At 41.1% G+C, this 26,011-nt stretch overlaps 1 protein-coding gene and 2 non-coding genes across 6 annotated transcripts in view; 1 reads left to right on the top strand and 2 right to left on the bottom strand.

Annotated features, from left to right (window-relative positions):
• Positions 1-258: 258 nt before the first annotated feature.
• LOC125021657 (glutamate receptor 1-like) overlaps positions 259-26,011 on the top strand; it is a 67,703-nt gene continuing 41,950 nt past the window's right edge. Inside the window, exons 1-3 of one of the 4 annotated variants that reach the window (XM_047607782.1) lie at positions 259-702; positions 5,817-5,951; positions 21,642-21,881. In XM_047607782.1, the coding sequence (XP_047463738.1) occupies positions 549-702; positions 5,817-5,951; positions 21,642-21,881 (529 nt within the window). In that variant the 5' untranslated portion in view covers positions 259-548. The remainder of the gene's footprint in view (positions 703-5,816; positions 5,952-21,641; positions 21,882-26,011) is intronic. The other 3 variants (XR_007114359.1, XM_047607781.1, XM_047607780.1) reach the window with 3 other exon arrangements.
• trnal-caa lies at positions 16,673-16,782 on the bottom strand. Its single transcript has 2 exons — positions 16,745-16,782; positions 16,673-16,718 (listed from the first exon to the last, which is right to left on the bottom strand). It is a non-coding gene; the product is annotated as a tRNA-Leu (tRNA).
• Positions 18,808-18,917, bottom strand: trnal-caa. The gene is made up of 2 exons: positions 18,880-18,917; positions 18,808-18,853 (listed from the first exon to the last, which is right to left on the bottom strand). It is a non-coding gene; the product is annotated as a tRNA-Leu (tRNA).

Here is a 26,011-nt window from a genome sequence, read left to right on the forward strand (position 1 = left end):
GAGGAACAGAAGCTGGTGGAAGAAATGCAGAGGATGAACAGACAAATAAACAGCAACAGTGATTCTATGTTTGCACAAAGTTTTTTATCTGAATAAAAATTGAATCCACTGGACTGTGAACGCATCACGACTAAAACTAATGTGTCCTGAGATAAATGAGAAAGATGTAGAGATACAGAGGGAGGAGGAGAGAGAACTAAGGGAAGGGAAGAAGGAAAAGAGGGAAACTGATTCAGGAGGAGGGGGAGAGGAAGATGGAGAGAGAGAGAGACGGGGGGGTGAGGTAGAGAGAGAGTAGAGAGAGGGGGTGAGGACCAGTCTCATCACTCTGAGACTCGGAGTCGTTGAGCTCGTAGCTCCGGGTTCTGGTCCTGGATGTTTGACTCCGAGCTCCGGGTTCTGGTCCTGGATGAAGCAGCCGCCTCCTCTTCCTCTTCCTCTTCCTCCCCCCGGTGGATGTGGGAGTCAGTAGCCGGGCAGCGGTGCACCTGTGCCGGCCCCGGAGTGAATGGGATTCCGCCGGTCGTTCCGCGCCTGCTGGAGGAAACATGCGGCCGCAGAGCCCCCCGGTGCCCCCGGTCCCCCCGGTCTCCCCGGTCCTCCTGCTCCGGCTGCCGCCTCCGGTGCTGATGATGATGATGATAAAGATGATGATGATCGGACTGTGCAGCGGCACAAGTTTCCCAAGTAACATCAACATAGGTGAGTGGACAGAATTCATCATTTTATTATTGTTGTTATTATTCTAAATATAATTTAATTCACAGACTCAGTGACGCACCACGTTCAAACTCAACAACGACACATTATTATTATTTCATTATTTCAGTAAAGTGAAGCTTTGTTCCTGCTGTTGTTGCCTGTGGCCGGGGTTCCCTCTGTGCTTTACACTGTGTTAATATTCATACATTCATGACTTACAGTCCTCGGTGTCTCCTGCAGTTTAATATTCCTGCAGCACACAGCTCTAAAAAAAACACACAACGACGCGCAGCAGCGATGTGGATACGAGGATGATGGTTTAAAACCCCCAGATGCACAACAGCTCCAGCAACAAACCATTACGATTAAGAAAATACCAAAAAAGATATTTATCTATTATGTTTTTCTTCCCCCTGGAGCTAAAGTCAGATGAGATAATCACAGGAAATAATCCGACCAGATAATCTCAGATAATCAGCAAAAACCTACAAACATCAGATTATCACACAAGAAAAAAACAAAAACATAATCTGATCAGATTAAATATTCACGTCAGATAATCTGATCAGATATTCAGAACCTAAAATTACATGATGATCACAGATAATCTGATCCAATAATCAGATTATCACAGCAGAAAAAAATCAGATAAAGATCAGATCAAATACATTCAGAACCTACAAGGACAATCAGATCAGTTCATTTCAGATAATCTGATAATCTGATCAGATCATCGGATAAAATATCACATAATATCAGATAATCTGATCAGATATTCAGAATATAAATAATCAGATTATCACAACTGCCTGATCACAGATAATCGGATCCAATAATCAGATTATCACAGCAGATTAAACCGATAATCTGACCAGAACGTCCAGTCAGATGAGATAATCTCATCAGATAATCCTTTCATACGTTGGTTTGTGACAGAAATATGAAGATGTCAGAGTGGATTTTGTCTTCAGCATCGTGACGATTAATCTGTAAATAATTCTTCATCTATTTAACTGATTCTCGATGTTTCTACTGACGATGTTTTAACTGAGACATGAGCTTTTGTTTGTTCTACATTTGACGTTGAAGTACAACAACTAAGAATCGTCTTTGAACAGGAAGAAGATAAAAAATAAATGTCCTCATATGTGGACACAGGGATTATTTCGCTACATAATACAGTAAAGTCACCAGTGTGTAACAAAATATAAAACAATTTATTTAAATTCCTGAACATTCTTGAGGAAAAAACAGGATTACAATCAATGAAATCCCAACATCCTCAAACGAGTACTTGCTAATTAGCGACGTTGTAGCTCATTACTTTTGACAGAATGTGTTAAATTATGCGTCATATCAAACTAGTGTTTGACCCGTTGCCGCCACTAGATGGCAGACTGGACCGTCCACTTATGAGGACAACAGGTTTAAGTGAAGCAGAATGAGAAGCTGCTACAAACCTCATGCCCCCATATGAGGACACAGGGTCTCAGGGCGTTATGTATAAAATAAAATCATTGAAAGTATTTGTTCAGGCTGTTTTGTGTTCAGATCTCACACCTGCTGATAATCGTCTCATTCAGTTTCGTCTTGTTTGTCCCTGAAGCTGGAACCAAAACAAAGATGAATTCATGGTTCGTAACATTTTCCTCTGAGAGCAGAATGAAATGTTTATTTTATCTTATTTTCAGTTGCCACAGAAAAAAACAATTTACTTTAGACACACATTCAAAACAGAGAAGGAAAGATGAAAAATAAATTAAATTAAATTAAATCAAAAAGAAACACCCAAGGTCTCCTCCTTATTAAACCATTTTTGTGCATTTTTTTTCTTCATTATTTTATTTAATTTATTTTTTTCTCGTAGCTCTGTTGTCTCTTCAGGTCAGTTCATCATTTTATGAGATAAGGACTTTATTAAATTATATTTATTACATTATTATTAAATGATTGTACCAGAAGACTGAAGTAAAAAAATAATAATAATACAAGTTTGTAAAAAGTCTTTGGTTGTCTCTGTGTCATGAAGAGGGATTTATATTAGGATGCATTCACTCGTGTACCTAATGAACTGGCAAGAGTCTGTAGATAGAACAGAACTGAATGAGATGAAACATGTTCTGGATTAGAAACACGTCTCCTACAAAGTTAACACAGCTCCTAAATGTAATGCCACTTTATTAGGGACGCTCAGCTGTGTGATCACTTCAGAGGACGTGGTTTGTGATGCAGACTGAATTAAATGTCAAAATATTAGGAACAGCAGCTCTGAACGTTTCGTGAAACCATGAAGATTTGTTTGTTTGCTCGTGTATCTAATGAAGTGGCCAAATGAATCTGCAGCGACGTCTGACCGCGGTTTTCTTTCAGTTCGACGTCACGTTTCATTGTTTTATTGTGAAACTGGTGCTTTACTTTGAAATTACAGATTATTATTATATTTGAAGACGTCACACGTCGTCCTGGTTCCTCTTATTTATCAGTGAACGTGTTTAGGAGGTAGGACGTGATCTGAGGACAAATTCTTTGAATATTCTTTATTTTATTATTACTTTTATTTTATTCAATTATTAAAAACACAAACGTTTTCAAACATGAATAATCTGAAGAATAATCTTATATAATCTGCCCCAAAAAATCAACAATAAAGTGGAACACAGTGCAATAATAAAGCTCAGAGTTGATGTCAGTGATGCACATAATGCAGCTGTTTCTCGTGTTTCTGACCAGTAGATTTTGCGAGTGAAAACCTTGACCTGGGTTCAATAAAGCGATCAGTGAATCCGCTCTAATCTGGACCCTTTTACTTTGCTCAGTGGTTTGGATCAGGAAGCTGCAGCTGCTGCTTCGCTCCCAAAAACTTTTTTTAATGTGAATCATCCGCCCCACTGGTCCAGACTCTCACGGACGAACCTGCATTTATCTGGACTTAAAGACCGACCCGGAGACATGAACATCGGTTTCCTCTGGATAACTCTGGATAACTTCCTCCCTTTAAACTCTGGATACAGCATCGGTTTTACTCTGATAAGAGTACGAGACGTAGAGGTCTAACACCCAAATGCACAGAAGTAAGTGAGTCTGATGAGAAACTGGTCCAGTACAAAGAAGAAGTGAAGGCAGAGACGTGACTTTGTGAAGGTGAAAGTGATGCGTGATGTTACTGTTACTGAGGGAGGAAGTTAACACTCAGCAGAAATAAGTTCTCAGCCACTTCCAGACCAAACAGAATCACTTTACCTCCTTGAAACGAAAAACTTCCTGCAGCAAAAGAGAGAAAATGCTAAAACATTTGAGCGTGGAGGAGCAGACGAGGGTCGGGGCTGAAGTTTTCAGGTGATGCTCGTGTCCTCGACCCCGTGAAGCGCGATGTCGAGTGGAAAATGGCTCCAGCGAGAGCAGAGAGAAGAGAGAAGAGGCTCTCAGCGGTAATTACTGCAGAGACACAGTCACCGGCGTCAGGGACGAACCTCACACAGCACAGATGAAAGCTCGGAGCTAAAAGTTTCCTAATTCTGTTTGTCAAAGGGAGACTGTCGAGACTTCAGCTCCATATTTATATTTATATTGATGTATTTGCACCATGATACAGCGACACAGAGGTTGGATCTGATCCAGTCGATGCAGAAGAATCGGTTCATTCTGATTCTGATACGTTTGGATCCGACTTTACGTGACTTATAAACTTTACAGCTTCGAGCTGCAAGTGGTTGATTCAGGTTCCTGCAGCTTCTTTAGATTCATAGCACAAAATATAATTAACATATTAACGAGGACGTGATGAAGGTTCAATAATCCAGGTCACGGTATAAATGAAGACGTTTACAAGACAGAGACAAATAAGTTCATGTGTAAATGAGAGATTCATTAATAAACAAGACAAAGGAAAAACAAAAGGTAAAATTAAATCTATTAAATGTAGAACAGGTGAACAAAGACGACAAGAAATCGCAGCTACTTTATAATATACATTAATAATTTCATGTGAGCTGACGACAAATTTAAATTTCTGATGGAAAAGGTGTAAATATATAAAAAATGTCTGATCAACCAAAGGTTTTGCGACCGCCCTGCAGTACCTCCACAGAGCCCCTAGGGGTCGCGGACCTCCCGTTGAAGTCTGATATATGAGATACTAAAAAGAAAAACACAAACAAAATAAATCAAACCAACAACAATCAGAAGTAACCAGAACACATTACATAACAACTTTTATCTTTCTAGTAATTTACATTATATTTAGCTCAATAACATAACTAATGGTTTCAGTAACAATGATAATAGTAATAACTTTAGTACAATAGTGAAGTTTTAAAAGAAAAGCGACAGAACATCTAACGAGGAGTTTGAGGACGTTTTAATAATTGTATTTATGAATTGGTGCTGAGTTGTAGTTTAAACTGGAACATCTGTGGGAACATCTGGAAGCAGCAGATACTCACCAGGGAGAGGAAAGGAGAGGAGAGGGGGAGAGGAGAGGAAGAGAGGAAGGAGAGGGGAGGAGAGAAGGGGGAGGGCGAGAGAGAGGAGAGGGAGGAGGGGGGGAGGAGAGGAGGGGGGGAAGGGAGGGGAGGGGAGAGGAGGAGAGGAGGAGAGGAGGGGGGGGGGGAGAAGAGGAGAAGGAGGAGAGAGAGGGAGGAGAGAGGAGAGGGAGGGGGGAGAGAGAGGAGAGAGAAGAAAGAGGAAGGAGGAGGAGAGGAAGAGGAGAGGAGAGGAGGAAGAGGAGGAGGAGGAGGAGGAGGAGTGAGGAGGAGGAGGAGGAGGAGGAGAGGGGAGGAGGGAGGAGAGGAGAGGGGGAGGAGAGCGGAGGAGGGAGGAGGAAGAGGAGGAAGAGGAGGAGGAGGAGGAAGAGGAGGAGGAGGAGGAGGAGGAGGAGGAGGGGGAGGAGGAGGAGCAGCAGGAGGAGCAGGAGGAGAATGTTTTTCCAGTGAATGAATTAAAGGTGAACTGAGACCAGTGATTATCAGACCTCCAGTAGAACTTAAAGCTGAAATGTAGAAAACGTGTTGGTGTCTTTGTAGAAAAGCGACGGTTTAACCTGCAGTGATTCTCCATCGTTCCATCGTGGTTCACTTCATGTTTCAGCAGGTTTTTGTGGTGTTTTTGTCAAACAGGAGGCCTCTTCCCCACCGGCTCCCATGAGTACGAGGTGTTTCGATTCGCTCTGGCTCAGCACCAGGACGTCCCCAAACTGGTCCCTCAGGTGGACATGGTGGACACGGGAAGCAGCTTCGCTATGACCTACGCCTGTAAGTCCACAGACACTCAACACAAACAGCTCCAACGCTTCACTATTTATTTAGATGTTTCACAGCTTCATTTACACTGAACTGACTGATGTTCATGAACATGTTGGAGCTCGTTCATGGTTTTAGTCTCTTTTTAAAGTCAAGACTCTGAAGTTTCTAGAATCTAAGTGTTTTTATTGTTCTGGAGGAATCAAAGCTGGAACACAGTTAAAAATAAGAAGAAGTTACGTTGGTTCGTCTGAATAAATGTGTTGGTTGAATCCTGTAATGACTTTTATCCATGAAACCAGAAGATTAGTCATGAATTTACTCTCTGATTGGTTCAAAAACCACGTCTCAGCCTGTTTTTGTCCCTTTGTTTTGGTTCAGTACCAGTATAGAGTGTATATGGAGCAGCTATGTGGTATATGTTTTTATGTTTTAATCAATCTTTTAACAATCTCTGAAAAGCTAAATGTGCTTGTGAATAACATGGAGCGTTTAGTAGCTAAAAAAGACCAAAAACTGAGCAAAGAGAATCAATTTCAGACATTTCACATGAAACAACGTCTCTGGGACACAAGAGAATTTAAACACAAACATGTCACATCACATGCGTTATGACCAGAGGTCAGAAGTAGAGACCTTCTACCTACTGTATATGTTCTATATTAAACCAGCGCTATTTATAAATATACATTATTATCATCATGTTGCATCCAGTATGAAGCTTTACATCATCTCTACTGAAATATGTTGGAGTCATGCTAATATGTGTTTAAAGAAATGTAAATATATATAAAAAATGTCTAATCAACCAAAGATTGCAGAGCATCCGTGGACACGTGGTCCTGAGGAGGATCCTATGAGCTGATATCTACTTGACTCCTTTTAGACTTGAAGGATGTTCTTCATGTTTTTTTAGTCGTGTCTGTAATACTCTACACTGGTTAGCTTTAGCTTAGCCCGGCTCAGGTCTCTCTTGTTTGTGTGTTTATTTTCTGTAGAAGTCGGACAGACGTTCTATTCGGACGTGCACATTGTGTCTGCATGAATCCGACCCAGTGGTTTCAGAAGTTAATTAATGTTTTATTTGTATTTCCTGTGTGGTTGTTGTAGTGAGTCTGGGGTTCGGACGTAGTTTCAGGCTGTCAGGAGTTGTTCTCCCGTCGTAAACTCAACGTGTGATTGTTGTGACAGTGCGTCGTGCTGCAGGAGGTCGTTCAATCCTTTTTCTGTGACTTTCCAGAAACGCTATCAAGGAAGCTCCTCATGTGAGGAAGGAACTCTGCAGCTACGGTTCAGCTCATTTTTATCACGTTTATAGTCTCAAATACCTGAGATCCAGTCGTATTGTGAGTTTTATTTTTTATTTGAGATGATGATCTAAGTTAATTTAGGAGCCGGTGATGATGAATGTTCGTCTGTGCTGCCTGTCTGGCTGAGGTTTGTGAAGCCTGCTGTCCACCGCGCTCACCATCACGGCCGACTGCATCATTCTCCCATCACCCACACTTCATCCTGCAGATCTGGGATTTAGGGGGAGTCACCGGGGGCCGGCTGTGGAGGAGCAGACTTAAATGGACGTGGACCCAGAGGGAGGTCAGAAATAAATGGACTCTGGCTCCGGGGAGCGTTCAGCGAAGTGCGGCTGCTTTAGAGAACAATGTGCTGACCTTGTTTTGTTCTGCACCCAAATTAGAATTGAATTTACAAACCGGCCTCTTTCCACCGTGACTCATTTATCTCCACCCGACATAAATACACCAACAAACTATTTAATAGTTTAATTCTCATAAAACTGATTATTTTTCATTATTTTCCCACCAGTTAATTAAACCTTAAGTCAGATAATAACCATAACTTCTACCAAATAAACTTTTATTTCATGAACTCTACAAATAAAGACTTTTACCCGATGATGCTTTATTATATTTTACTATTAATTAGCATAGATACAACAATACCTGTATATATATGTCCAGAGAAGATGGTTTTAACCAGATGATAGCTCTGGTTTTTGAATTTTCTTTTCTGGTTTAACTGAACCAGATGTCACAGCCATTATTTTATTATTATTATTATTAGGTTTTTTTTACCTTCCAGTGATTTATCTTAAACTGATCTCTGCCGCGGCTCCTTGTATCTCCTGAGGGAGGGTTTAGGAGAAGCAGATAGGATTTAGTGAGCTCAAAATGGGCGTGGATGATAAAGAATAATAATACTGATAAAGAGATTTTCCTCCGGGGCCCAAAAAAAAAAAAAAAATGTCTGATGAGATTTACCGCCAAGAGTTTTCAGTCATTTCGCAGAAACACGTTCAACGTCGTTTAGCTTCTGAGCTCAGAACCTGATGGAGTTTTTACTGGAGGAGGAAACTTGTCTTAATTATTTAAATGAAATAACTTTCCTAGCATCATATTATTTCTCATTAAAATAAATAACAACTCCATCCTCTAAAATGATCATCTATCATTCATTCTCTCTTGTCCCTAATGAACTGGCAGCAGTAACGAGAAAATCAATCAGTATTTATCTGAAGGACGTTTAATTAGATGAGTGTAGCTCAGGTTTAATCTGATACCGGAGTCAAACCGTTACTTTTGAAGCGGTGCCTTTTTATTTTTGACGTATTTTGTGACGTGCCAGTTGAACAGAATATTAATTTAACCTCCTGAGACCCTGCGTCCTCATATGAGGACATGATGTTTTAGGTTTGTTGCAGCTTATTCTGCTTCATTTAAACTGTTTTCCTCATTAGGAGACACTTTAGTCTCGTTAGCGAAGGGTCAGGACACTTGTTTATTTGTTCTCATTAACTTTTATAGTTTAATTAACATGTACTCGTTAGAGGACGTTGGGATTTGATCATTTCCAGTTTTATATTTTTGTTTCACATTAGTGATTTAAATTGTAATTTACACAGAAATAATCTGTGTCCACATGGTTTCTTTCAAAAACTACGTCCAGGTCAACGATGCTGCTGATTGTTTATTCTTCTTAGGTTCAACTGATCCCAAATATCTGAAGATCTTAAACTTATCTTAAAGAAATGAAGTTGCATTTTAAACAAGCGGTTGGGTCTGAGGAGGTTAAATAATATAAATACAACTAAATGAACCAATATAAAATATTGTCAGGTCTTTTAATAAAATGCTATGCTAATGCTAATGCTAATTCTATGTGTGGTCAGATGTTGAATCTAATTCCAGGTGTTTCCTCCTTGTTGCATCTTTAGAGGTGAAGTCCAGACAAACTTTAGACAAACGTTTGGTCTCAGACGTGTTGAAGCTTCACTTCCATCCGTGCAGGAGAAAAACTGACGTGACATCACAGCAATAGAGCAACAAGCATATTCACTGATATCTTCAAAATATCTGTTGTTCCTAGTTTAACTGGAGATGATGGATCTGATGATGGACATAGACGGGAAAAGGTCGTGGTTATTATCCCATAGATATTGTATTTCTAGTAAAGCTAAACCTTCCTTTGGAGAATCTTCTGATATTGACTCCTCTCATTTTGAAACCGTCCCCCAGATGGTTTTTGAATATCTGGGCAGATCCGGATTCACATTCCCTTCAAACCCTTCAAACCCTTAACGTTACCCACTCATTCAGTTTGAATGACATTATATTTTATTTTAGACGACGCCCTAGAATTCATAATTAATTTTATAATCTGTCCCATTGTCTCTTTTTTCCCTGTGAGTTTCCGTCTGTATTTATATTTGTGAATATTGTGGTCAGTAGTGAGTTGAATATGTGAGATATTTATTTGTGCTGATCTCTGATTTCATCCTGACGTTTCTGTAGCTACGTTACTGTTCTTAATAAAATAATAATAATAATAAATAGAGCTAAGGGGGCTGAGCTAATTAAAAATTCAGTTACTACCGTTAGCATAAGCACCGTTAGCGTGAGCACGTTATCGTTGAGGTGCCCGTCCCCGTCCCCGTCCCCAGTGATTACAGCTTTCTTTAATCCGTCTGTTCTTCGTGACGACTGCTGATGCATGTTGAGGTGTTTCCTTTCTGCAGAGACGGGTCAGCTGGTGGTTTGTCTAATTAGTTTTCAGTCGTGTTGCTTCCCCGATAAAAGAGACCGAGCTCAGTCTGAGCGTAAAACGCTGGAGTTTCAGAAAGATGTTTGTTTTTGTGCCTCAGAGGACGGAGAGCTGGGCCTGTTTTACATTTCACATGACAACAGACTGGGGAGAACATGGGGGGGTTATAGTAAGAAACAAGGACTAGAAGCTGGTGGGAGCTGAACACAGAGTTCATGAGGAAATTATGCTAATTTTGATCAGTCTATTAGTGATCAGCCTCTTTATTTACCATCGTTTATGGACTAATGTTACAAATACACATAGATGCATTCAGTGTTTTTATGAGAAGCTGATTCATTGTTTGATTTTTTGCAGTTATTCTGTTGCAAAAACATTTTTACTTTTGTTTAATATTTAGGTTAAATTTTAATTGTGCAAACAAATGAACAAAAACACTTCAATTAAAATCAACACAAGCAAAAACAAAAACGAGTGTATATTTGCGCTGAGAAAAATCAGATGCTTCAGCTTTTTTTGAAATCTCCATGAAATCCAATTTCACGTTGCTGTGATGCAGAGCTCCAGAGCCGTGATTGGTCCGTTTGGTAGAAGCATGTTTCTTCTTTAGCGTTTCCAGCTGCTTCAACCGTCTCTACGCAAATTCACACGACTTGTCCTCAAAGAAGTTTCAGCAAAATTTCAGCAAAAGTTTCAGTCGCTATTGTTGCAAGTAAAGCAGGAAAAAAATGAACCCGACTCGTAAAAAAGACACAGCGCCGCCTAGTGTTTGGGTGGAGATGTTACAGAGCGAAACAGACCAACAAGTAGAGATGACTCATGTATTATTTCCGTCCAGTAATGACAATAACAACATGATGTAATAGACCCACTGAAAGGTGAAACGTTTGTTATTTGATAGATAATAATCAAGTTTCTGGAGATTTCTGCCCATTTTATTTATTACTTTCTTGGATAATTTACAATTCGTCCATTTCCAGTTAAATAAAAGTGGAAAATTTAAAGCACATGACCAAAGAGCATCATAAACAATGGGGAAGCATGGCGGCTGCAGCATCATGTTACTTCGGTTCATATATTTAAAAATAAAATACCGTCAGTGATGCCTGATGCCCATTGCTCCATGACCTCATGTAGGATTTCATGGTAGGAACCAAACTGGTGTTTTTTTGAGTCAACTTCATCAGTTTTCTGGTCGATACATGGCTTCCTGTATATTATTTTATTTCTTTACGTGTTATATAACGTCCCATAACTTCCACATGTCCCTTGACCTTGACCCGAGCCATGCAACGCACCATTTAACCCCGTAAAAATCAGCCGTGTGATTACCTCCTCTGATGATTCACCTGCTACAGCACAATCACTCCACATAAAGAAACCCCATCAACTTAACGCGTCACAGGAGAGAAAATGGACAAGAGAGAGCTTTAAATGGAGACGAATGAAAACTAGTGGCTTCATCCGAGAAGACTGAGCATGAAATGGACAAACGAGACAGAAAGAGAGACGAGGTTTATCTGTAGTATCCAGAGGGTGGAGGGATCAGCTCAGGTGCAGCTGCTCCGTCGTTTAGAAAAAATAACCTGCAGCACTGAACAGAGTCAGGACTTGTGTTTAAAGGACGATGACTGAAGGCTCAGTCTTTGTGTTTGTAGCCCTGGACATTGATTTAAAAGAGGACAGCGTGGTCTCTAACAAGTGTCTCAGTGCAGCTGAGATTGTTTGTGATGGAGTTCATCTAAGGAGAGAAGAGACATGAGTCACTATAATATGGTTTATCAGACACAGACTCTGGTTTGAGAAAACACTCCCAACATTTAGCTGAAGGAAACACCATCCGCCATTTTGGTTCCTACTTAAAAATTCACTATGTAAAATGCAGGTTTGGTCGGATGAACTCATAGACTGTATATAAACATGGACAAAAACCCCCAAACGTCTCCTCTCTCCATAGAAAGACCACTATATATATAAAATGGACTAACACCACAGCTGACTTCCCTACTGTAATCAATTGGACTAAACACGTCTCCTCCATAGACCGTATATAAATATGGACTAACACGATCTCCTCCATGACGTTATATAAAGATGGACTAAACACGCTCCTCCATGACTGTATATAAATATGGACTAAACACGTCTCCTCCATAGACCGTATATAAAGATGGACTAAACACATCTCCTCCATAGACTGTATATAAAGATGGACTAAACACGTCTCCTCCATAGACTGTATATAAATATGGACTGAACACGTCTCCTCCATAGACTGTATATAAATATGGACTGAACACGTCTCCTCCATAGACTGTATATAAATATGGACTGAACACGTCTCCTCCATAGACTGTATATAAATATGGACTAAACACGTCTCCTACATAGACCGTATATAAAGATGGACTAAACACATCTCCTCCATAGACTGTATATAAAGATGGACTAAACACATCTCCTCCATAGACTGTATATAAATATGGACTAAACACGTCTCCTCCATAGACCGTATATAAATATGGACTAAACACGTCTCCATAAACTGTATATAAATATGGACTAAACGCGTCTCCTCCATAGACTGTATATAAATATGGACTAAACATGTCTCCTCCATAGACCGTATATAAATATGGACTAAACACGCCTCCTCCATAGACTGTATATAAATATGGACTAAACACGTCTCTACATAGACTGTATATAAATATGGACACCACGACTTCCTCTCACTGGTCAAACCGATCTTATTTCCCGGGGATGTGGGCGGCGCTATCGTGCGACTATGGATCCAGAGTCTGATCACTATGGTCCAGACGTGGAGCCACGATATCGATGCCCCGCCCACGCTTCCTCCCGACTCACTCATCTTTTCATTTAATAAATACTACGCTCTGCTCTACCTCCACCAGCCATGCTGTTTTCTTTTCTAATAGAAGAAGAACTAGCTCCGTCCACACACTAGAAACATTAACCATCGCCTCCAACCTTCATCAGCAGAACGAGCCCTGAAACATGATGCTGTCACCTCCATGCCTCTTTGTGCACATGTTTAAGTTCTGCTTTTCTGAAGCATTGGTTCCTTTGACTTCCTGTGTGTGAGCTCAGTGAACAGTCCAGACATCTGGAACGAGAGCACAGCTGAGCACCACAAGGGATTTGTGAACACATCGACGGTATTAATGAAACAAGCTTCACGGAAAAATCTGCAGCTGTGTCCAACATCTGCTGTGAATGGAAAGAGAGGATCCACCAATATTTACCATCTCATGTGAAACTGTACATCCAGTTCATTTCACAATGACGCTAATGCTCATTGAAGTTGTTTATTACGCGCAGACGCCTTAACCCAGTTTGTTGCACGCTTCAGTTTCACTTATACGTCTTTTCTTGTGTCCTCATAACAATACAATAACACTGAAAACTAGGAACAAAATCTTATTGTAGAAAATACAAAAACACTAGTGTAAGTTCTGCAACTGGACTTTTAAGGCCACATATCATGTACAGCTGTTGTCCTGCTGCTGCAAGTGAATGAAGCACAACTACAGCTAGTCTTACTTTAGCATTTTAGCTACATATATTTGTTCTTTGATAGTAGAGCTAGCTAAGCAGTCCTGGAATTTACATGTAATTCTTATTTATTCATAAATTATATTTCTGAATAAATATAATTTAGTGGTTATACCCAATGGAATTCATTTGGTCAAAAGTGCTAAAGTGGTTTGTTTTTTTACTTTCTCTTCCATGGTTGTTAGTGATTTGATTTGATTTTAGTGATTTATTCTGAACATGCAAATGATTTGTGTATATGAGCAAAAAAAGATTTTGATGAGTATTTTTTATCTGGTGAAATTGTTAAAAACAGAAAAGAATTAAAAGCTTTGAGAGGAGAAATTGATTTAGAGCGACAGACTGACTGACTTTGCTTCAAACAACTGAGATAAGAATAAATTATTACAAACTCTTAGCAGAATAATTAAATTTCTGGTTAAACTGATGTGATTGTTTTTTTTTGTTTCGAGGCTCAGTTTAGTTGAATGACGTCATAGAAACCAGCCAATAATAATAATAATAATAATAATAATAATAATAATCTCCATCCTCTTTCCTTCCTCTTCATCTTTCAGCTCCTCATCTTCTTATTTTTCTTATCTTCTCCTCCTCCTCCTCCTCCTCTTATCTTCTCCTCCTCCTCCTCCTATTATCTCCTCCTCCTCTTATCTTCTCCTCCTCCTCCTCCTCCTCTTATCTCCTCCTCCTCTTATCTCCTCCTCCTCTTCTTCTCCTCCTCCTCCTCCACCTCTTATCTCCTTCTCCTCCTCCTCCTCCTCCTCCTCTTCCTGTCCATTTATTATTTAACCAATGGAAACATAGAGACTAAGATGTAAATGTAGAAACGAGGTTCAGTTCAGACGCTGAGCAGACAGACGGGATTTGAACCTGCAACCTCCATGTGGACGAAGCCTCCTCATCTCCCTGTGTGTGTGTGTGTGTGTGTGTGTGTGTGTGTGTGTGTGTGTGTGTGTGTGTTCTCAGCAGGAGATTATTGCATTGATGCCCGGGAGGCAACAGTTGCCTAAATGACTTTGTGTGTGTGAATCGATGTGTGTGTGTGTGTGTGTGTGTGTGTGTGTGTGTGTGTGTTAGCCTGAGGAAGGCAGTCATTTAATCTATTATTCAGCATCGCTCCTAAACACATTAATTAGAGCCTGAGGTTGAGTCGGTGGCGTTCAGCTCTCTGGGAGTTCACGTTCAAATCTCACATCGCCTCCTTTCATCTGAGCTCCTCCCGTCCTGACCGCTCCTCTTTCAATAACCTTTATTCAACGAAGCGGCGCTTTTACACGGAGAGTTCGCAGCTTCTGGTGAACACGTCACAACAGCTGGTTGTGTAGAGCTCCAGAGTCACGGGGCAGGAAAAGTGAAAACTCAGTTTATTGAACTTTAAACTGTCGACGGCAAAACTCAACAGATGATCACATCTCACAGACTCTCACGTTCTCCAGGTTTATTTTTTTATTGTTTTTTTTTTTTTTTGTATTTAAATTATCATTTAGAAAATCTAGATCGATGAATTCACCACATCTGGTTCCTTGTTCCTAAATTGTAAACAAATGTAAACGGAGCATTAGAACATCAGAGCTGATTCAGACACTTGTTATCACACGTTATCACATTAGAAACATTAGGACACGATAGCAGAGAGAAAGAGAACTACAGAGAACCAGAGATAGAACCAGAGAAAGAAAATGAGACAGAACCAGAGAGAACAAGAGATAGAACCAGAGAGAATCAGAAATGATAAAGTGTGTCTGTCGTTATCGTTCTGTAAAAATCTTTGACTCCACAATCTGGACTCAAACAGAGACAGAACCAGAGGAGATTAACTCTAATTAATCTGAATCCTTGGACTCATGTCGGACAAACAGAAACAACATCAGACACAAGAAGAGGACGAGGAAGAGGAAGAGGAAGAGGAAGTAAACATGGATGAGATGTCTGCGTCTCTGCGTTTCGGGGCCGTGTGAATGTCACAGACTTCAGGCTGAAACAAGCGTCGTCCTCTCAGACGCTGGAACCGTGACCTGACGCCGACTGACGCGAATGCAGAGCGACGTCCTGAAACAGTGACCTGATCGTCGGTGTCTCCGGGCCGTCCCGTCTGGAGCACAAACAGTCGGGTGGAGGGAGGCAGCAGACGACGGAGGAGGAGGAGGAGGAGGAGGAGGAGGAGGCGACGTCCTCACTTTTCCCGCCTCCGCCCTGCAGTGGAGAGTCCTTCCCTGATCCCTGTTCTCTGAGCTCCCTGTTGCTGCGTGGTGGTTATTTGTCAGAGGTCTGTGGGAGACGTGGTCTCAGCTGTGGAGCCCGAGGCTCTTGTCGGAGCCGTCGTCGTCTCTGGGCTCTGTTGAATAAATTCTGTCTAAAAGCCTCCGGTGGCGAGGAGCGAGATGTCTGAATGGAGGAGCTTCAACGAGGTCGGCCCCAGTGTCCTCGTTAAACGTTTCACTGGGTTAGTGTTCACCCTTCATCTCTGCCAGTGTAGGAGCATGTGGTTTTCATTCGGCCAATCAGAGGAGATCAGGGAAACGGTCTCAGGTCTAATCAGGGTCTGATGTGGTCTACAGGGTCGAACCTCTGAATGAACCCTGAGCACAACTCATACAACAGAAACGTTCATCAAGATCTAACAAAAAATGCAAATATATCAAAATGTAAATGAGGTTATTATAGAAGCACATACAGTTGTAGTACATAATAAGCAAAATAAATATTCTTTTAATTAAATTTACATCTCACCCTTCTTCCTTAAATCGTTAATTAATGATATTTGTTATAGTTTACTTCCTGTTTCCTTTAATTCAAAATGTTCCGTAATCTAAATCTACGGAAGCCCTAAGCGGCCATGCCGTCACATATTATGTTTTCTGGAATTATTTGTCTCGTTAAATTAAGAAAACAAGGTTTTGTTTCCTCGAGATCTTGATCTATATAATTTCACACTGTAATGTAGTAAAATATTATCCTAATGTAATAGTTCTACTATAAAGTGAGACGTTTGTTAGATGACGATTCTCTGTGCTTAACAGGTTTTAACCCCCAGAAACGTTAGCATTCGCCCCCTACAACATGAATAAAAACAAGAAACAGTTTTATGTCCCAAAAAGTGCTGTCAGAAGTGGGATTCGAACCCACGCCTCCATTCAGAGACCAGAAGTCCCTCGTACAGGAAGGTTTGTCACCTTGAGTCTGGCGCCTTAGACCACTCGGCCATCCTGACTCCTCAGTCTCCAATAGTAGCTCCTCCCAGCCGCCCCGATAGTAGCCTAGCATCCAAGCTAATAGTAGCTCCTCCCAGCCGCCCCGATAGTAGCCTAGCATCCAAGCTAATAGTAGCTCCTTCTAGCCTCCTAGGCACCATGCTAAGAATAGTTTTTCCTAGGTTTCTATGCTCCTAGCTAATAGTAGCACCCCTAGCTTCATAGCTGGACAGCTAATAGTAGCTCCTCCTAGCTTACAAGCTAATAGTAGTTCCCCTAGTTTCATAGCTTGTCAGTCATTAGCTCTTCCAAGCCTCCTAGCTAATAGTATCCCCTCTAGCTTCCTAGCCTCCTAGCTAATAGTATCTTCTCTAGCTTCCTAGCCTCCTAGCTAATAGTATCTTCTCTAGCTTCCTAGTCTCCTAGCTAATAGTATCCCTTCTAGCTTCCTAGCCTCCTAGCTAATAGTATCTTCTCTAGCTTCCTAGTCTCCTAGCTAATAGTATCCCTTCTAGCTTCCTAGCCTCCTAGCTAATAGTATCCCCTCTAGCTTCCTAGCCTCCTAGCTAATAGTATCTCCTCTAGCTTCCTAGCCTCCTAGCTAATAGTATCTCCTCTAGCTTCCTAGCCTCCTAGCTAATAGTATCCCCTCTAGCTAGTAAAATAATATCCTAATGTAATAGTTCTAGGTTCTAGGTGAGACGTTTGTTTTGTGCTTTAATGAAAAGATCTAATTGGAACAACTGGATTTTAAAATGCAGGTCAACACCTAAAGGTTTCTTTGAAATAATGTGAAGAAAGTACTTGAATTTTATGAGTTATAAACTTAAAAATTATCGTTTACGTCAGCAGATGTTAAGCAGGTTATAATTAAAAACGCTGTTGGTTGTAGGGGAAATAATAATCAGAACTCAAAAAGACTGATGGAAATTGTTGCGTTGATCTTCTTTGTTGAGCCAAAAGATTTTAGCTTTTATCATTCTTTTATTGAACTGAAGTTTTATTTAACCTGTTGGTTTGTGAGGGACAAAAATAACAATTATTAAAGTATATTCAGAAATCTCTGGCTCTCTAGTTATCATGTGAGTCCATTCCACCAAGTCTATTATAGTTTAATCTGCTGTTGAACTTTTCAACACAGACTCCACTCATTTTAGGTTAAAACCTTTAAAGGTTTTATCTATTTATTTATTGTATCTATTTATCCAGTGGATTTATTTATTCATTGAATTTCTACTGCTGATTATTATTATTGTTTGTTTGTTTGATTGATTATTTTCTCTGAATCTGAATCTGAATCTGAAAAGATGAAATAAGTGGAAGTGTGATTGGAGCTTATGAGGAAACACACCTGTCAATCAGAGTAGCCACGCCCCTTACTTATATGTAATCCTTGATTATTAATATTTTTAAAAAATGTAGTTTATATTATACCTTTATTCATGTTTTGAGTGTCTGTACTTATGAAATCAACATTTATTAGGTTGGAAGGTAAATGTGGCTCATTGATCACGAACAGCTGTTCACATGTTTCATCCCAGAGGTTGTACATCTGGACTCCATCACGAGGACGTTTTGACCCAAACACAAATATCTACAAATATTCCCAAGGCTCTCAGCATCTGTCGACTCTCTGCAGCTCGGCCTTTTCTGACGAAGGAGGGGCACGTCCTCCCTGAGAGACAGCGCCGCTAATACTGAGAGACAGATACCTCGTTAGCATGATAGCATGGCCCCCACAGGGAATAGTTATTTCCAGCACTAGCCTGCTCAGAGGGAATGGGCTTGTTGTTAGCATGTTAGCGTTGGCCAAAGGGATCAGAGGCTGCACCAAGGACATGCAAACACAAACCCATGTTTCTGACTTTGTGAGGACTTCCCATTAACGTAGAGCATTCTCTCACCCTAACGCTAACCCCTAATGCTAACCCCTAACCATCTCCTCTCTGTGCTAACAGGTTTTAACCCCCAGAAACATTAGCATTCGCCCCCTACAACATGAATAAAAACAAGAAACAGTTTCTACCGCATGTCCCAAAAAGTGCTGTCAGAAGTGGGATTCGAACCCACGCCTCCATTCAGAGACCAGAAGTCCCTCGTACAGGAAGGTTTGTCACCTTGAGTCTGGCGCCTTAGACCACTCGGCCATCCTGACACCTCCCTGACTCAAAGCTGAAACTTTTTGGGTCGTAAATCGTTGACACGATGTCAATCTCTGATAGTAGCTTCTCCCAGCTTCCCCGATAGTAGCCTAGCATCCTAGCTTATAGTAGCTTCTCCCAGCCGCCCAGTTAGTAGCCTAGCATCCAAACTAATAGTAGCTCCTCCCAGCCACCCAGTTAGTAGCCTAGCATCCTAGCTAATAGTAGCTCCTCCCAGCCACCCAGTTAGTAGTCTAGCCTCCCAGCCAATAGCAGCTCCCCCTAGCTTCCTAGTCTCCCAGCCTATAGTAGCTCTTCCTAGCTTCCTAGCCTCCTAGCTAATCGTAGCTCCTCATAGGTTGCTAGCTTCTCCGCTAATAGTAGCTCCTCTTAGCTTCCTAGCCTACCAGCTAATAGTAGCTCCTCCTAGCGTCCTAGCCTCCCAGCCAATAGCAGCTCCTTCTAGCTTCTTATTCTCTCAGCTAATAGTAGCGCCTCATAGGTTGCTAGCCTCACAGCTAATAGTAGCTCTTCCTAGCTTCCTAGCCTCCCAGCTATTAGTAGCTCTTCCTAGCTTCCTAGCCTCACAACTAATAGTCGCTCTTATTGTTTCCTTTTTTGAATGATGAATCCAGAATGCTGCCACCTGCTGGTGTGGAGAGTTGTGACCTCTCAGGCGTTACGACCAGCTGGTCGTAGGCTTTAGTCTTTGTGGTGCATTCAAGTACAACTTTTTGGTCCAGACACACGAGACATCACAGTCAACCTCAGTTAATTCTTCAATGTCTAAAATCACGAACAGCTTCCACTCATATTTAATACTCATCTTCCACAAACACCAGATTAAAGGACACACATTAGGCCCATCTCTCCATCCAGTTTTCTTCGGGCTTTTAATGTCATGTCCTCCACCACGGCCCATTTAACGAGAGCAAAATGCCACCGGCAAAAATAAAATCTTTAAAACAAAAGGGCACTTCACAGCAGCGTCACATTTAGGCTGAAACGCAGACTTTGCTCACTAGACATCTGATAATCTGACTAATTGCTCACTCAACCTTTAGAATAGTAGATAACATTAAAAACTCTGGATTTTTATTTTATTTGCTCTGTGACTTTATGTTTCTAATTTTAAGAGCCTTCAACACGTCTCAGTCCAGACGAGGACTTTCCGGGTGATGACTGGTTTTTATTTGGCCTCGGACAGAAAGACTTGTGGTTATTTTGTCTTAAGTCTTAATCCCTGTGAAGCTGTGAGGAGGCTCCGCATGAGGAGTTATTTGATTATATCCGTTGTGTGTTTGGGGATTTATAGCGTGGAAGCCTTTAGAGCGCCTCGTCACGCCTGTTCACCGTGAAGATAAGGACACTACCACAAAAAAGAAAATAAATAAATAAAACAAATGAATGAATAAAATACAGACGTTGACTGAAGAGTAAAATCAGGTTTGTTTGGTGACCTGGATTTGAAACTGGAGCTTAGAAATAAAACAAGACAGAGACGAAGATAGAAAGGAAAAGCACAGGGTCTGATTCTCCCCCTCCTTATTTCTGTTCTTTCTATTTCCCTCCTCCTTTTTCTCATTTTTCATCTCCTCCTCTTTTTTTCTGTATCTCAGTCACCAACAGTAGCTCCTCGTAGCTTCCTAGCATCCCAGCTCATAGCTGTTCTTAGTTTCCTAACATCATAGCAAGTAGTGGCTCCTCCTAGCTTCCTAGGCACCCTTCTAAGAGTAGTTCTTAGCCTTCTAGCTAATAGTAGCTCCTCCTAGCTTCCTAGCCTCTCAGTTGATAGTAGTTCCTCTAGCTTCCTAGCCTACCAGCTAATAGGAGCGCCTCCTAACTTCCTAACCTCCCAGCTAATAGTAGCTCATGCTAACTTCCTAGCCTCCTAGCTAGTAGCACTTCCTAGCTTATAGTAGCACCTCCTTGCTTCCTAGCATCCCAGCTCATAGCTGTTCCTAGTTTCCTAGGATCCTAGCAAGCTAGCTCCTCCTAGCTTCATAGGCACCCTGCTAAGAATAGTTCTTCCTAGCCTCCTAGCTAATAGTAGCTCCCTAGGATAGCTTCCTAGCCTCCTAGCTAATAGTAGCCCACCCTAGCTTCCTAGGCACCCTGCTAAGAATAGTTCTTCCTAGCCTCCTAGCTAATCCCCCTAGCTTCTCTGTTCTGTTAGCCTCAGGAAAGACTCTCTGTTAGTAGCTCCTACTAGCTTCCTAGCCTCCCAGCTAGTGGCATTTTCTAGTTTCCTAGTATCGTAGCTGATAGTCTCCTCCCAGCTAATAATAGTTCTTCCCAGCCTCCTAGCTAATCCCCTTAGCTGCCTAGCCTCCAAGCTAATAGTAGCAACCTCCCAGCATTATAGCAAGTATTAGCTCCCCCTAGCTTCCTAGCCTCCTAGCTAATAGTAGCTCCCCCTAGCTTCCTAGGCACCCTGCTAAGAATAGTTCTTCCTAGCTTCCTAACCTCCAACTACAAATACTACTACTAATAGTAGCTCCTTTTTCTTCTTCTCCTTCTTCTTCACACTTTTTCTGTCTCCTTATTCTTCTTCATCATTTCCCTCCTCCTCCTCCTGTTCTTTAATAGATGGACCACGTTCTTTACGACCCCACCAGGAGCAGCATCAGATCATTGTCAGCACTCAGCTGTGAAGTCTGATGAGTTAATAACACTTATTCTTCCTCCTCCCCCTCCTCCTCCTCTTCCTCCTCCTCCTCCTCCTCCTCCTGTCCCAGTCTGCTCCCAGTTCTCCAAGGGGGTTTACGCCATCATGGGTCTGTACGACCGGAAGACGGTGAACATGTTGATGTCGTTCTGTGGTTCTCTCCACGTCTGCTTTGTCACGCCGTCCTTCCCGGTCCAGACCAACAACCAGTTTGTCCTCCAGCTCCGGCCCCAGCTCCAGGAGCCCCTCATGTCCCTCCTGGACCACTTCTCCTGGACCCGCTTCGTCTACATGTACAGCTCCGACTCAGGTTGGTTCCTCCTCTCACTCCTCATTCACACATCGCTGCCTCCTCCTCCTCCTCCTCTTCATCATCATCACCTTCTTCTCCTGCTGCTCCTCTTCTTTGTCCTCTATATATTTTCCTCCTCCTCCTCCTCCTCCTCCTCCTCCATCTTCATCATCGTCTCTGAGTCCTGATTAACTTTGTGGAAGTTTATGAAACTGAAACATTTTTCTTTTTTAAGATTTTTTTGGATTCAGAAATAAATAATTCACATCTGACTCAGTTTTGTTTTGAGGAAACAAAATGACGATAAGTGGAAATAACGAGCAGCAGAAAAAAGAAGACGACAGACCCAGTTCAGCTTTCCTCTGTTTTACTTCAGGCTGCAGAGGTGTGGTGTTATATTGTTGAACTTCACCAGCAACTACAAAATTTAAGGAGTGTAGAGGGAGCTAACCGTTAGCGCTAGCCCCTCTGGGCTCACGTTAATCTTGTTGCCTTTTACAGGAAGCTTCTCTCAGAGTCAGTGCGGTGTCATGATACCGTTTTCTGAATGTTACTGCTCTTTAACATCTGTCAGGGACACAGAGAGTCTTTCCTGAGGCTGAATATCAGCAGCATCTTTAGTTGACATCTGTTTATCTCTGGAACTGTTGAGGATTGAATTAGTTCTTAATCCAATTTATTTACGTCCACGTCCAAACATCTACATCCGAGTAAGTTCTGGGAGAAAACAAAGAGAACCCAAAAGAAAATAAGTTAATAATTTCGTTTCCAGTGTCTGCTGTGAGCTCCTTGTAACTTCCTTCCTTCCTTCCTTCCTTCCTTCCTTCCTTCCTTCCTTCCTTCCTTCCTAGTAGGAATAAGTTCTGCTGCTGGGATACAGTATTGGTTTATCTCCAAACACCAAAGACTAGAAATGTGTCTGATACAGTTTCTACCACTGAGGTTCTAGATGCACAGGAAGACGATAGCAACAAGAAAACGTTGAATTTTTACAATGTTTCTGCATCAAGTTTGACTAATCTGAGCTCTGAGGAGGCGCCCACTTAAACTGACTGGTCCAGGTGTTTGACACCTGACCTGAGGAGGTCCTACTTTTTGAGTATTATTAAAGATCACAGGTGACTCTATAAACATGGTTCTATGTGTGGCTGAGGTTGTCAAGTAGAAATTCAAGGGGAACATTAAGTAGATCTTGTACCAAACTGGACTAATCTGATCTTCAGGGCGATGACAAATGGGAGCAGCTGATCCAAGTTCTGCTCCTCGTTTTGGGTTTTTAGGTATAAGTGACAAAGGTTGTAGGTGTCCATCAACTGGTGGTAGCATCTACCAACATAGTCTAGATGAGAAAGATCTCTGCAGTTGGTGGAACCACTGAGGAGGTTCTAGTCATGAAGTTATTTATGTTGGTTGCTTCTTTTTGCCCCCAGTGAGGTTCTAGGCACAGGAAGAGACTAGAAATTATTTATATATAAGATAGAAGATCCCATCACTAAATCCAGCTGATAGAGGGTATTAACTAAAGCCCAAGCTCAAGCGGAAGATGCCCCAAAACATGATGCTGTTACTACCGTGCTTCACCATGGATGTGGTGTTTTCTAGTGCTGTGCTGTTGTTGTTTTTGAACACATCTTTAATGTGAAGCTCAAAATACTTAAAATTAAAAGAAATGTAACATTAATACATAATTTAACACATCACATTCAAATATCTCTGAGGAAAACACATTATATCTTTAATTTCACTGATATAAATAAACAAAATCAAATTAGAGCCTAAGACTAAACACATTTTCATATCACTGTTCTGTTCATTGACGATCCAGACAAACAGATGAACACAAAAACACATAAAAAAAAGACAAAAAGAAAGTTATCGGCTCTGACTCATCCCATAATTATCCTTCTGCCTAGTTGCCATGGATACAGCCTCCTCTCTGAATAGTGACTGGAGACACACAGAGGTTGCAGTGGGATATTTGCAACTGTTTATCTGTTCCTGTTTGTTTATGTTGGAAGAGGATGTTTTTTTCTTTCAGAGATTTACACAGATTTTTGGTGTAAAACAGCTTCAAATATATCACAAAAATATCACGTTACCTTCAGATGCTTACGACGTGTTCAGCTGTGTACACAAAATATCAGCTGTGACGCTTTGAAAACACAGCTACTGGACCAGTGGTCCTCAATTATTTTCTGTCTTAACATTTAACATTTAGATTTAACATTTAGTTATAACATTTAACATTTAGATTTAACATTTAATTATAACATTTAACATTTAGATTTAACATTTAACATTTAGATTTAACATTTAACATTTAGATTTAACATTTAGTTATAACATTTAACATTTATTGAGTAAAAAGTCACTTATTCCCACTTTTCCCACTTATGCTTTTGGAGTTAAATCCTCCATCTGTTTTTTCCATTTTCCATTTGTGCACAAAATCAGAAATCAGACAAACGAGGCATTATCTGATTTTTTGTTTGTTTTTTTGTTTTTTTGTTTCTGTTTTAGAGAAGATCTCCACAAAACTGAAGATATGTGAAAGTTGAAAAACTAGAACTAGAAGATTAAGGAGATAACACCAACGTCTGGAACCAGTGACACTGTGATCTTGTGAATCAGAGCTGAAATGATTAAATAGCGATACCGTAGTCGAAGCCCCAGTTGGGAATGGAAATGTGTAATGAAGGGATGAAGCTGTTTGGAATATCAACATCTTCCTCGTGCTTATCATAAAATTACAGCTAAATTAGAGCATATTAACTTCCACCATTTCTGAACATGTCAAAATTTCCACTTACAAAGTCGTGTCAAAGGTTTGTCTGTATCTCTGATTGACTACGGTTCATGTGACACCATTAACTGCTCGTCTCTGGCCAAAAAACATCAGAGAATCTGTCGACAATAAGTGAGTCTTGTTAAGGTTTTAACCTTTATTGCCCTTTTTTCTCGTCTTTTCTGAGAACTGTCCAGAGGACTGTGAAAGCTTTTACTTGTTCCTCACCATCCTTTGTCTTTCCTCGTCTTCCTTCCCATCAGCAGAATGCGTTTGAGTGTTTGGTGTTTAACCTCCAGAGGTTAAAGGGAGAGCACAGAGCTCAGCCGAGCACCCGATGATTAAAAAAACAACGGAAAAAGAACAGAACAGCGGACGGGCGGACGGATGGACGGATGGACAGCAGCTGCTAAGAAAACCAAACGAGGGAGAGGAAAGCATCGGCTCGCATGAACAGAGTCTCTGTGTAATTGAACATGAAACAGATTTTGTGTGTGTGTGTGGTTGAAGTAGCTGCTGCCGCATCGCTGGGCTGACATTTGGCTAAACACACCGTTACACATGCGACATGCACACGTACGCTGGATTATTCGCACATTCATGCACCAGAACACACATCATAGGCTCTAACAGAGACTGAGACGAGTCCTTTTCGTTTTCATCAGCAGTCCTTTGTCGTCACTTTGCATTTGTTTAGTGCTGCTGAACAGTTGACAGTCAAGAGACTGTGGGTGGGCGATACTGGGGATTTTAGTATCGATCCGAGACCAAGAAAATACAGGACTGGTATCACCGATACCGAGGCCAGCACCGATACTTTTTACTTGAAACGTCACGATCATCGAATAACTTCGTAACTTTGCCTCTAGTTAGTTCAACCAGTTTAAACAGTATAAAATAAAATAAAATAAATAATTCCCCTTTTACTGCACAAAGTCTTTTTAGAAGAAAAGTAATTAGTGCAAAATAAGGAACAACCAGTATCAATATTTAGACAGACCTTATATTTTCGTGGGATCTTAGAAAAGTGATGAATATCAACAAGATGGTGTCTGACCTGTTGTTGGCCTGTTTTTAGCCCTGAGTATAGTGACTTTTTGCCTGTTGTTTGCTTGGTTTTGGTGAAGGCCTTCAGTCTAACATATGTTGACCTGTTTTTGGCCTCGAGTTGCGCAGGTGTTGGTCTTTGGTTTGCACGGTGTGGGCCCTAAGTCGAGAATGGTATCGGTGCCATCTTTTAGTCAGGTGGGTGTTGACCTATTTTTGGCCTTGAGCTGCGCAGGTGTTGGACTTTGGTTTTGACATAATGTGGCCCCTAAGTTGAGAATATTTCGATCTGGTATTGACCCTGAATTAAAGAGCT

This window comes from Mugil cephalus, chromosome 15, assembly GCF_022458985.1.
Source record: "Mugil cephalus isolate CIBA_MC_2020 chromosome 15, CIBA_Mcephalus_1.1, whole genome shotgun sequence".
NCBI lineage: Eukaryota > Metazoa > Chordata > Actinopteri > Mugiliformes > Mugilidae > Mugil > Mugil cephalus.